At 41.7% G+C, this 13929-nt stretch overlaps 2 protein-coding genes and 1 long non-coding RNA gene across 8 annotated transcripts in view; 2 read left to right on the top strand and 1 right to left on the bottom strand.

Moving 5' to 3' along the window:
- QTGAL (queuosine-tRNA galactosyltransferase) overlaps positions 1–5681 on the top strand; it is a 45211-nt gene extending 39530 nt beyond the window's left edge. The window contains exon 13 of the mRNA XM_085892404.1: positions 5648–5681. Coding sequence (XP_085748530.1) covers positions 5648–5652 — 5 coding nt within the window. The 3' untranslated portion in view covers positions 5653–5681. The remainder of the gene's footprint in view (positions 1–5647) is intronic.
- Positions 1–13929, bottom strand: part of LOC147021941 (uncharacterized) — a 72090-nt gene that overhangs the window by 37819 nt on the left and 20342 nt on the right. The window lies entirely within an intron of this gene.
- LOC147021942 (phospholipid-transporting ATPase ABCA3-like) overlaps positions 5655–13929 on the top strand; it is a 197600-nt gene continuing 189325 nt past the window's right edge. For 3 of the 6 annotated variants that reach the window (XR_015060999.1, XR_015061000.1, XM_085892395.1), the window contains exons 1-2: positions 5769–6119; positions 7393–7678. Coding sequence is in view for 4 of the 6 variants with exons in the window: in XM_085892395.1 (XP_085748521.1) it covers positions 6066–6119; positions 7393–7678 (340 nt within the window). In the remaining 2 variants the exon portion in view is untranslated. Of the gene's footprint in view, positions 5708–5768; positions 6120–7392; positions 7679–13929 lie in introns of those variants that run through there. The other 3 variants (XM_085892392.1, XM_085892393.1, XM_085892394.1) reach the window with 3 other exon arrangements.

Raw genomic sequence — 13929 nt, forward strand, 5'->3', positions numbered from 1 at the left:
ACCCATGTCCACCTACCGGCTTGTTTATTTGTTCTTCGCTTTAATTTCCGAGTGCATTGAAACATTAAACTGCTTAGATTTCAGTAAAAACTGGAAAAATGGGGGTGTTCTAAAACTTTTGACCGGTAGTGTATGTATATATATATATATATATATATATATATATATATATATGTATATATATATATATATATATATATATATATATGTGTATATATATATATATATATATATATATATATATATATGTGTATATATGTATATATATATATGTATATATGTATACATATATATGTATATATGTATGTATATATATATATATATATATATATGTATATATGTATGTATATATATATATATATATATATGTATATATGTATGTATATATATGTATATATGTATATATGTATATATGTATATATGTATATATATATATATATGTATATGTGTATTTATATATATATATATGTATATATATATGAACAAAAGATGGAGGTTATGTTGAAGTTTAAAAATTTGAACTGTGTTGAGTAAATACTTCATTAATTATTCTTTGATGTGCAATTTATAGTTTGTTGCGAAGGTTATGTTTTGATCGCTGTTTATTTATTTGTAAATATGTGTGTTTGTTTGTTTGTTATTCGCATAACTCCAAAAGTATTGAACTGAATCGTGGGATGATTGGTTATTATCCGAGGACCATTTGATTAGATTTTGGGAGCGATCAGGTCAAAGGTCAAGGTCATGAAAAGGTCAAAATCGTCTTTTTACCATAGCGCGGTCAATTTGTATCCAATTTGCATGCAACTCATGGCCAAATGTTCAGAATTCAATGCCCCATCTTGTGATATGTGACATGACACAATGACGTAATAACCCTTATTAGCGGTTGGGAGTCAAAGGTCAGGGGGGGTCACGACATTGCAAAATGTGCGGTTTTAGTCATAACACAGTCAATTCTTATCCGATTTGCATGAAACCAACACCAAAATGTTGACTGTTCTGTTCCCCACACTCTAATACCAATTACAAAATTAAGAGTACAAAGGTCAAGGTCGAGGTCATGAAAAGGTCAAAATCGTCATTTTTGTACAATGAATGTTTGTTTGTTCACAATAAATAACTTATTTAGAAAAACAAACTCGTGTGTGCTAAATGCCCCTAAAATGCCAGAAAATAATTTCTTATAATGTGACCAGTTGTCATGAGATTGACTTGACACCGACACCCAAAAACGTCAGGGAGTTCATACAGAAATTGTACAATGTACGTGAATCAGTGTCAAACAGCAGGAAATTTATTGTTTTTAAGCCATCATAACACATATGAGATGGCAGATGTGGTATGGGATTAAATATCCTCACAATCAACGGTTTCTGGGGGGGGGGGGGCAAAATGTAGCGTTGGCGAAGGTATGCGCTCTACTGAGTGGCCGTTCTAGTTTATATCATGTGTACATGAAAAGTTAAAAATGTTGCACAAGGACTTCATGGACACCTGTACTTCACAGCACCTGAGAGAGTGACTTTACTTTTGGATATGAAGAGAAAAGCATTTCCTTGTGAGAACTTTATTTGTATTAATTTAATTACCCCTTTTATGGTTCTTTTAACATTGTATTATTTATTCAATGTCAATAAACTTTATCTTTTTAACTGTTGGTATCTTGACAATCTTACAAAATATTTTTCAACAAAGAGCCTGAGAAATAGTCATCACTATCTTTTCTCCTGTACAAGAACGAGGCTCATGGAAGAGCAATGTGACAGAGGGTTAAAATGCAATAAACAGACAGTGAGGTCATTGGGCCCACCATTGGCAACTAAGTAAGGAAATTAACGAACAGGAAAATGTGGACAGAGAGAGAGGAAGTAAACGGTAACCTGCAAGTAAGAGAATTAGGTGAGGTCGGGTTAAGTTGGGTCGATTAAAAATTGCTGTTAGGGATAGGTGGATAGCAAGAGATGGTGGTGGACCGGCTGGTGGGAAGAGTGCAATTGAACAGCCTCAGGAAGGGAGAGTGGAAGTATGCATAATGCCTGGATAGTGGGAGATTTACTTGGAGGGGGTTACGAGAAGAACAGGGGGTTCAGAGTACATTGAAACAATAAACTGCTTAGATTTCAGTAAAAACTGGAAAAATAGGGGTGTTCTAAAACTTTTGACCGGTAGTGTGTATATATATATATATATATATATATATATATATATATATATATATATATATATATATATATATATATATATATATATATATATATATATATATATATACACACACACAAAAGATGAAGGTTATGTTGAAGTTTAAAAATTTGAACTGTGTCCAGTAAATACTTCATTAATTATGCCTTGATGTACAATTTATAGTTTGTTCCTCCAATTTATAGTTCCTCCCATCCTGGAGGAGGTGGGAGATCGAAGTGCTGAAAGATAAGAGGGAGCCAGACCAGAGAGGTCGAGGAAAAAATGATGTTAATGGCCTCTGCGATGTTAGAAAAACAGGCATTGTAATTCAGCCTCATTGTGGGAGATGCTAATACTGTTGAGAAAATTTCAATTCCACATTTTTTTTTTCCATCGCCACATCCACAGTTGTTTGACACTGTTGATTCATAGCTGCAAAAAGAAGAGTGTGTTTTCCAGTGTGTATAAGAGGTCATCTATGTAGATGATCAGGACTGGGCTGAAGACTGCCTTGGGACATGCTCGTGATGTATATAGAGAGAGTTTGGCCGTCTATTGTTTTGCTCGTACAAAGCGATCTGGCTCTGTGATTGGTCAATCTGCATCATGTGGTCTCCCTGGAGCTATTTTACTTACCAAACAAGTTGCTTCTGGGTTCAGGTTCCTACAGTCAGAAGTGGCATTTCAAACAAGATTTCGGTGGAATTATGTTCGAGATGGGGCTGCTCCGTTCGACCAGGGCAAGGCCGACTAATGCACAGACTCCCTTGTTACAGTCAATAATTGCTCATAACCCGTTGGTTCAGACTCGTGTCAAGTCGTCATCCCATTAGTGCATTGAGTGAGCTCCATGAGAAAGCATGTGATGCTACATTGGAGCACATCCAGTTGACCCCGCCTTGTGTTTCAAGAGATGTCCGTTGGGAAGGCTTGGAAGCCTTTTCAAGCCGGTGCCATTCTCTCAACAATGACAATACTGGACCTCCACGAAGAGAGGTTTGAGAAAGGATACTCCTTAATATTGACGGCATGATTCATTCAGGATTTTGTGGAAAATATATTTGGATTCATCCAGATGAGAACCTCTGAACAAGTCCCATTATTTTAACGGACCCTTACCTGCTGGATTTTGGATCTTCTGTCTGTAAGAATATCTTCGGGATTAGTTTTTGATCAAGAAAAGATGCTCACACTATGAGGAAAGAAATTTTGTGCATGGTCTTATCACCTGTGAGGACAGCAAAGCACTTGGTAGTTTGCCATCTACACCACTTATTAATTATTTTGCACATTGCTGCACTCTGATTGTTCTGGGGTTTTTTTTTTGTATTTTTGTATCCAATGTGGAGGCTTGTATAAGAGCTAACGCAGAACGTATAACAAGGGGGTGGGAGAGGGAAGCACAAAACAGTGGGGAACAGAGACATTAGGAGATCTTTGGGAGGGGTACATGGGGCAAACAAGATGGACACTTACAGGGACTTTCAGGAAGGAAAGCAGGGAATTTGAAGGAGGTGGGTTTGGGGTGGAATAATGGGGGTAGAAAAGATCGAGGTTTTGGATGAGGGAAGTTAAGAGATTGTGGTGAACAGCTGTTTTGAAGACCTGGAGGGAAGAGTGGGATTGAAGAGAGTGTTGGAGGTTGTTCCAGAGGTGGGAAAAAGGGGGAATGAAAGAATGAAGGTGAGCATTGATTCTTGATTTTGGTAGTTTTACCAAAAGGGGGTTAAATATCTATGGAAGGGTGAGGGATGGGGCAGGGCTAATGTCAGGGGTAATGTGGTCAGTCGCACAGGTATGCCAAAGAAGGACTTTGCACGATGGAGGATTCCCAGTCGGCGACTGGCTTTAGAGGCCAGCTTGGAACTGTGGCTTTCCCAGAAAAGATCATGGCAAATAGTGAAACCCAGGAGCTTGATTGAAAGGACTTCTTCAAGTGGATTGTTGAGAAAGTAGATTGGGGGGGGGGGGGGTCCACACGGTCCTTTCACAGAGACACATTGAGAGTGTGAGATTTGTCAGGATTGAACGACATGTTCCACGTGTTGGAGCAGTTTGTGATTTTTATCCAGATCTGCAGAGAGAGTGAAGAAGCTGCTGCTTGCCAGTTTGAGGGCTGACAGGTGGTACGGCAGAGGGTGGAGTCATCAGCAAAGAGATAAGGAGGATTTTCGAGAGAGTTGGAGAGATCAGTGATGAAACCAGAAAAAGAAAAGGGCCCAGAACGCTGTCTTGAGGGACTCCAGCCTGGACAGGAAGAGGGGATGAAAGAACTCCATTTAGGGCCACATGTTGACTGTGACAGGAGAGGAAGTCTGTGAGCCATGAGTGGAGATGTACTTGGATACCATAGGAAGAGAGTTTGTTGAGCAGGGCGGGGTGCCAGACCATATCGAAAGCGCATGATATGTCTCGCGAGACGGCTCTGATCTCATGTCTGGCATTGAGGACCTCCATCCATTGTTGGGAGAGCAGAAGCAGCATATCCAGGGTAGAGTGACCTGGTCTGAATCCAAATTGATGATCAGAAATCAAGCCATTTGAGAAGGGGAAGGATTTAATGTCTGAAGTGATGATGGATTCCGTAACCTTGCTGATTATTGGGAGAAGGCCGATTGGTTTGTAGTTGCAGGGATCTGTTTTTACACCTTTTTATACAGGGCAGTGATATTTGCTGATTTCCAAGCAGGTGGCAGATGACCTTGAGCAAATGAGGGTGAATAGAAAAGAGAGAGGGTGAGCAAGAGTAGAGGAGCAGGTTTTTAGAACAGAGATAGGGCTGATAACATTAAATTAATGGATGCTTGTTTTGGAAAGGTGGGAATAAATTATTTTCGAAGTATATGTTGATTGATTTTTATTTATTACTGGCTTGTCAGGAGTAGGTACCCTCAAGTAAATGTAAAATTTTGCAACAACTCGTATGTGTAGTGCCATAAACCACCAAAGGAAAATAATGCACCTCTGTGTGCTTATCATCACAAGTCATCTTTGATTACATAAGATGGAAACTGTTCCTGCTGGCTCCTCTCGCAGTGTGATTAAGCATTTTTTTTTTAAATCAATACCTCTGCAAAAATGTATTCAGCAAACGTCCTTGCTTTCCATTCTGCCATCTTGGTGTGAATGAAATCCGACTACGTTGTTGTTTTACTTCTTTCTTTTTTTGTCCCCCGCTCCTCCGTCAAGGTCAGAGACAGGGTACATTAAAATGAGCGACTGTCCGATCGACCGATCGACTAATCATCCATCCATTTAGTTTTGTGTTGAACACCGTTGATTTCAAACACCGTTGAACATTTTGCTTTCATATGGCAGATATCTATTCCTCATGACATTATATCAACCTGATGAGATCACGGCGGTGATTGGCTGAATTGTGTTGCCATGGTAACTATCTCAGTAACTTTGTTTGTGATATTTATAAAACTGTTTCACATTTAGCTTTCATATTACGCAGAATGATCTATTCTTCAAACGACCCAAAAGGCAGGAGACCTGGAGTATCATTCAATTGGCGGTGAGTTTCCAACACAGTCAGGATGACTCGGTTTTTCTGTATAATAAATTCATTTTATGATGTAGGTGATGTAGTTAATGATTGTGTAAAAAGGCAATGGTGACCCTTTTTGGACTTTACACTTTATTTCACTTGTTTTATTCACAGTAAATTCAGCAGAGGTAGAAAGAACTCCAAAAAGTGAGACCACATTGGATTCAGTTGCTTTTACTGATATGGGCCAAGGAACTAGTTTGGGGACTAAATGTTAAGTCGTACTGTTTTGCTAAACTAATCATTCATCTCTGTTACTTCCGTGGGGGCAGAAAAAGGTTACTTCTCGAGTAACGCTCGTCTACTGGCTTGTGGAGGATTGTCAATGGAGCAGTTGCAACAGCTCAAGCTCCTCCTATGGAAAAACTTTGTTTTCCAGGTAAGTTGAGCATTGTCACTCATAATTATCCCTCTTCCCTTGGGATGCACAGTAGTTGTAAGGCTAAGATATTAATTTATTTGGACAGTTTATGCAGGCACAATGTTATTATTTTAATAATTGGATAATTTTAAAGTATGGTGATGGTATTTTCAAGCAATTGTATCCATAAAAAAATAAATCATATTGCCGAGTGATTATTGAACCTATCGTTATAGCGGTAAACTGTCAACAGGTTAAATTCCTATATTAACACATGCGCCCTATTGGGACTGAAGAGGACCTGTCTACATCTATAAGAAACTGTTAGGTTGGCGCTCCATAGGCAAGGCATTGTATCGCAAAACCTGCTGCTCTTTGGATGGACGTTGAGCAAGGTGTCCCATCTGCTATCATTAGTTGGTGGACATTAAATATCCCACTGTGTCTTGCATGAAGAGTACGTAATCGGTCATTGAGACTGCCCTCAATAAATTCCACATTCCTGCCTTAATCTACAGATGGCACTACATCAGCAGTAAAGTCGTTCCTCCCAAGAAACTATCCGAACTCGTAATTGACTCCTCGCTGAATATGCACATGGTATATGATGATGACCACTGCATCTGTGGACATCCTACTGCAGTTAGTTACCTTTCCTCGGAGGTTGGTGGCAGGATTTGCACTCGGGCTACCACAAAACGCTTCACTCCACAAAACATACTGTAGTGTGTGTCGGGGTGTCGTCAACCAGACGGCGGTCTCCTCAGGTTAACCTGAGGTGGTCCCTTTGGTTGGGTGCTTGGGATGTCCTATCCCTAAGAGATGGGGATGGCCAGAAGGAGGTCCCTGGTGCACCGGCTGAAAGTGGACGCAGCGGCGCGCTCTGGTGCATGCTCCCATTGTATGTATGTATGTATATTATGATGCCAGCGCATCACGATTAAAATCTCCATTCTTGTTTAACACAAAACAGATAAGAGGTCAAACTTAACAGAGCCCCACTTGTGATATGGGAATTGGCTGCTCTGGCAGCAATGTGGTATTCAATTGTGTCACTAAAACTTTCATGAGAAGGGCTCAAAATTCTTCCATATTTTCTTATATGGTCCCTTATACAGAAAAATCCTCACACATGTACTTTCAGCAACTCTGCAGGTACAAGCATTTTTGCCATCTTAATTCTTAAAAAATAGTTAATTCATGTTATATAACTTATCATTTGTTTCGCCATTAACACGAATTTCTAAAGCTTATCTGATTTAAAGAAACTCCACTTTTTCTGAACGTACAGAAACGACGACCTTTGCGCACCCTGTTTGAACTGCTGCTACCAGTCACCTTAGCCTGCATCCTGATTGGAATTCGGCAGGCCATCAAAGTCAAGTCTCACCCCAATGGCACAGAATATCCCTCCTTCTCCATCTCTTCTCTTCCTCCTTCAGTCATGGCAAATCACATGCCCCAGTTCCCACAATTTGCAGCATCTGGCTGGTTCGTTGCTTTTGTTCCAGCTAATGTATCTGCGGTTGACCAACTTGCTGCTGCGGTTGAGGATCAATTAACACCAAACATCACAGGTAAAACACATTTAACACTGATGTGCCAAATGTATTTGTTGGTTTAGTGGCTGTGGTGGTGTGATGGGATATTGACCTGTCCAGACCTGTGAGCTGTGGTGACATTCACAAACTATCGTGGGTATCCTGATTTAGGAATAACGACAACATTTAAGTGAGTGAGCACTGGTTTATCTATGATCCATGGTGGAAAGCAAAGTCACTGTTCAGCTCAGGGGTAGAGCCAGACTTTTTCACAGTCTTCTGGAAAACAATCAGATTTTTGAGTGGAAATATCCTATTATGTGATTTTTTTTTTTCACCATCTTCCAAATGCTCACTATTTCATATCAAAGAAATCACTGGAATTTTATTACTTTGAGAAACTATCGATATGATACAAATCAAGGTTAAAATCAAAAAGTTAATCAGAAAATAAATTGCAGAAAGAAAAAGCAAATATTCACTGGAAATATGATACACTAGTAGTAAGCCCGGCGTTGCTCGGGCTTTCTTGCAAATTTCCTGAATAGGGGTTAGCGGTTAGCTGTTAGTGTTAGGGTAGCTAACCCTAACCCTAACACTAACCCTAACCCTAACAGCTTGGCGTAGCAGAGGTAAACAGCGCCCGGGGCAAAGTGGAAATTTGCGTCCCCCGTCGGCCTTAAACTTGAGTGGATTTGAATGGAAAATCCCATAAGCGATATCGATTTATCGATTTTTTTTTTCGAATATCGGAAGTGTTATGGAAAAAATTTATAGCCAATGACCTAAGTTGGACCAAAAGCCATAATCGTACCGAATTTGAATGGAATCCGTTGGAGTTTGTGAAAATGCATCAAAACGAAATTTGAGGGGCCTCTTAAGGAAGACAATAATATCATTAGTATATGTGCCAAATCTTGTTTCATTTCATGCAGTAACAAAAATCTGATGGTGGAACAAAGAAAGGGGCGTGCCGAAATATTAATATAGATTACGAAGAGACGAGCCGCTTGTGGTCAAAGAAGACAGGTGGTTGATTGAAGTGTGAAATTTGCTTCATTTTGGAGTGCAAAATAAACAAAAAATTGGGTGACTGTAAGATGATTTGATTTTCATGATATTATTTAAATGCCATGTAAATCGAGATCAGATGAGGTTTGGTAAATTTATTGTGCAAATCACATATTCTGTATTAAATACTTAGTGAGTACATTATTATAAAAGACGCCAGTATGAAAAAATAATTGTGCGGTGTTCCTCTGCAATATTCCATATTGACTGTCACACATATATTTCAAATTCCTCAATAACCCCATTGTCACACATATTTCAGAAAACTCTGGAAAGTTGAGTCAACTCCAATGGCCGATTAATCTTATCAAAATGTATTGGGTTAAATCAGGGATTTTTGGATTCATTAGCACACACAAACATTTTAAGGCCATTTTCCCCTGCTAGAGCAAGGTCCCATGCCAATCTTCCATCATGGTTCCCTTTTTGAGGCAATGTTTTTTTTTTTTTTTTTTTTTTTTTAAATGGCCGGATGCCCTTCCTGACGCCAACCTTTCAGTCACCTCTTAAGACACACAGGGATACAGTGTACCGATCCTAAACCGGGACATTCCAGCAAGCTGGTACTCATTTTGCCGAACTCGAAAGGGTGACAGGCTGAGTCAACCCCGGCTGGTACTAATTCAACGGCTGAGCGGGATTTGAACTCGGGACCCGAGGATCCCAAGCCTTTGGATTCATTAGCGATTTTCATTAATTACAGCTAATGGCTGTTTACATAGCTCCATTCATTATACTGTGGCAACAGGTCAAAAACCTAATGGAAGAGTGCGGGGACAGACTTGCCCCTCCGACAGTGGCTAGCCAGAGAAATAGATATGTGGATTCATTTAATGACCCTTCCGGAGATGCAGGGTAAGAATGCAGGATTTGTCTGCATTGAAAGACATATACAAAGTGTTAAACCAGTATCTGAGTGAGAGATAAACCGTTGATGCTGTCCTTTTGGTGGGAAGAGAAATGGTTCAGTATAATGTGGAGTCATGTGGGTGGACTGTTTCTCAGAGCATCATGAAGAGACAGACATTAATATCACAAAGGAACAGAACCAGGTCCAAGACTCCAACCTTTTTCTTGGAAAGATGAGAGAATCTCGTTGAGATGAGATATGTTATGAAAATATGATGTTGTTTTCCACCCCTCAGCAGTACTTTTCTAAAGTGAAGGTCACTTAAGAAAACAAGACTTAAATGATGTATTTCAGTAAGGCCTCGGTCACATTTGCCACGGCGGCCGTGGGGTCTCCAAAATCTACGGCCACGAGCAATTATACGGCGGCCGCAGTATTTTCACGGTCACACAATGTAGCAGTCACATATGTTTTTATTTTTGGGTAGTCGCACAGGATATTTAGAAATTGTAGAGACCGAAAACGTGGGGGTACCGTACGGTCTTTGATTTGATGTCGCACGGTGAACTTAGGGCGTTCCTGCGGCGGCCATATAATTTTCAAGGCAGACACAAGGTGCCCGCAAGGCGACCGCAGGGGGGCCCTAAGGCGAACGTGTGGCCAGACGGACGGTAACGAGTGGGTTCTTTTTTTTCATTTTTTTTTCCTACGAGTTATTTTGTTTCGGCTTGTCGAATTGCTACGGCGAACGTAGAAATGAAAAAAGTTATAACTCCACGCTATAATTCCACGGCGCCCCTACGGCCTGTAAAATATAGCCATACGACGTAGGGCCACCCTGAGGCCACCTCAGAAACACTGCGGCCGCCGCACGTTTCTGTCAATTCAGAGGGCGTATGGCTCCTGTATCCTCGCCGTAGAGCAAATGTGACTTAGGCCTAAGAGAACCTCTGTTAAGAAAGGAGAACAAAATTAAAAGGCTAAAATATGCACAACACAGGAATTGGACAATGGGACAATCATCAAAAAGTGCTTTGGACATACGAGTAGAGTGAAGTTTCAGTTATTTGGATCGAATCAAAGATGGTATGTGAGACAACAAAAAACTGAAACTGACAGAGTCTTGCTTGAAGTCACCAATTAAGCATGGAGAAGGTTAAATTCAACTTTGGGGGTGCATATCCTCAATTGGTGTTGGAAAATTGCTGAAAATTGCTGGAATATTGACTGCAGTGAGGTACAAACAAATTTTAATCAACCATGCTATCTCCAGTGGTGCAAGACTTATTGGTTCAAACTTCATCTTTCACAAGTTAATGATCTAAAATGTTCAGCTGGAATAAATATAACTTGTTTGCAAAAGAAAGAGGAAACCTAATTTTTTTTTAAAAGGACATTTGGTGTCAGGAGTGGGATGTCACATGGACGGTCTTGGCTAACTTCAACCGCCAAGCCGAGATTTAATCTCGAGGATGGCCCAATTTGATGAAGGGCCCACACGAGCGGATTACCAGCTCATTATTGCAATAAGAAGAGATGAACTTTACCAATTTTGGGGCTCCTTCAGGGTGCCAATTAAATGCCGAAATGGTTTCCCACATGTGGGAGATGCGAAGAGTTGGCGGACACATTCTTACAAATAAAATTATTTATTAACATAAATAATGGGATGGGAAGTCGAGACACAGAAATCAAAATGGATCGAGCCCACAACGACAACATAAAAGGGCTAATGACATGAACGTATGAAACTGGAAAACTTGTAGCTCCTTTGACATCACCTCACACACTCGTACCAAAACAATGGGGGGACAGGCAATGATTTTGGGAAGTATTCTGTCGTCTTGGTTTGCAGTGCTTGTACTGTGCTCGCTCCAGCGTGATCTCCATGCTGTGCTGCACCACGTTATCTCGTACAAACTCAGGGCTAAACTCCAATTAATGGTTTGATGTCACTCGCAGTCATACTCGCACACCGTTCTGCCTTCACGCCACCAAGCTTTATTCTGCCCCGTTGACCTGTCTGCTGGTCTGCCTTCCAGGTCCTCCTGGCTCAGTAATTGGCCACCTGATGTCACTGGGGTGGGTGTTCATACCATCCAACTGTGGCTTCACCATCAATAGCAATAGCGCACCGCCTTCCTCAACGCCAGTAAACGCTTGTGTTTCAGCATGGTGGCCCTACTGCCGTGCTGACATTGCTTCATATTTACGAGGGTGGGCCCACAGTAGGTGAACTTGTCCATGTGCAAAGTGCTATAAGAGTCCTGTGCTCGCTTTTCTCCCATCCTTGCCTGATGTTCCTGATTGGAAGGTGTGTATAATTCACAATCTTAGGCCTATGCTGTACTCTCATTGATAATACTGCCTTCCTCGGTGCACATAAAACAGGATGAAGTAGCCAAACATGTCCCTGTTTACAATGGAAAAGTGTACCTTGCTCATGCACATGGACCATGCTATATTAACAGTTCTAATTCCTCCCCCCCCCTCCCACACCACTAACTGGTCATGAAACCTCCCCTGTGGAGCAAACATCCATGACGCATAGAGCTCCCAAGAGTCCGGTTCTTCTTCTCTTCCTCTTCTTCCCTTTTTTAGGGGTGAGGTGCAATGGTACTTAGCTTCTGTCCTGCCTTGACCACAATACTCCTCCACTTCCCTCTGTCCTTAGCCAACCCTCTCCACTCTCCACCCACCCCCACCTTACTGATATCTCTCATTACACAATCCTCCCATCTCAACTGCGATCTAGCACTTTTCCTCCTACCTTGCTTCCTCAATCTATCTGCTCTCTTTGCTATTCTCTCTTCTCCCATCTGCACCAAGTGTCCAACCCACCTCAGCCAGCATTTCACCAATCTCCCCATCAAGCTCACCTGCACACCAATCTTCTCCTTCAGTTCATCCATCCTCCTTTGATCTACAGTCTTCACTCCCGCAATCCTCCTGACCCAGTTGTTCTTGCAAACCTGCAGCCTCTGCTGTTGTCTCTCTGTCAGTGCCACCATCTCCAGACTGTAAAGTAGGTCAGCATTACACACGACATCAGAACCTTCCCTTTTCAATTTCCTTGATATCTTTCTGTCTGCCATTAATCCCCCCACCCTCCTCCACGCATTCGCACCCACCTAATTCCTCCGCCGCACTTCGGCCTCGGACTTACCAACTCCCCAGGTAAGTTCCCACCAGGTAATCAAACCTATTTATCGATCTGACCTTCTTCCCTTCTAACCTGATATTAATTTATTTTCTCTGCTGCCCGACCCACATATATCACCTCGGTCTTCGCCTTATTCATCCTCAGCCCATGCTTCCCAATTGCCTCCTTCCACTCTCCCAGTCCCTCCTGCATCTCCCACCCACTCTCCACCACAACAGCCAGATCGTCTGCAAACATCCTCTCCATGCTACCCCTCATGTTCATCTCTCTGCTTACCATCTCTATCACCATGATAAACATGAATGGGCTGAGAGCACTTCCCTGCCTCCAACTAATGTTAATGCTGAACTCCTCAGACATCCTAGGACCAACCAAAACTCTTCCTTTCACTCCCTTTTACACTCCTTCCACAAACCTAACTTCTGCTTCCGGCACTCCCATCCATCAGTGTTGCCATCACCTTCTCTCTCGGGCCAGTGTCATAGGCCTTCTCCAGATCCACAAATCCCAATGTCATTCACCTTGCACTACAACCTCTTCTCCACCAGCTCTCTCAGTGCGAACATCCCATCCGTCATTCCCTTACCCTTTATAAACCCCTGCTGCTCTTCTCCGATCTCCATCTCCACAATCTTCCTTATCCTCCCTTCCAGAATCCTCTCCAGCACCTTCATAACATGACTAAGTAGCGTAATGCCACTGCCCTTCCCTGGATCTTGAACATCTCCCTTCCCCTTCCATATTAGCACAATTAATCCTGTCCTCCAATCCTCCTGAATTGAACTCTCTCTCATACATACATTCACCAGCCTCTTCGTCCCACTGACTCCGACTTATCCTGCTGCATTTATCATCTCTGTACACACCTCTTCAATGCTGTCCGCACTTCCTCTTCTATGATCTCCACCAACTCCACTTTCCCCTCTACATAACATGGAAGCTCCAGATCACTGTTGCTTCCTCCCTGGTTCAACACTTTCAAATATCATTCCCACACTTTAAATATTGCCCTCTCTCTGTCACTAGCCTCCCGTCACCATCCTTAATAACCCCCCTCTCCCCTTCATGTCCTTACTATCCTCATCCCTGCCATGAGCCAATTAATAGATCATCTTCTTCCCACCATCTTCTTTCAACTTATTGTACACCTCCTCTTCCATATCATAACTCACCTTATCCACAGCTCACCTTGCTTTTTTCTGC

This window comes from Eptatretus burgeri, chromosome 8 (assembly GCF_056783735.1).
Source record: "Eptatretus burgeri isolate ZD-2024b chromosome 8, Ebu_testis_v1, whole genome shotgun sequence".
Lineage (NCBI taxonomy): Eukaryota > Metazoa > Chordata > Myxini > Myxiniformes > Myxinidae > Eptatretus > Eptatretus burgeri.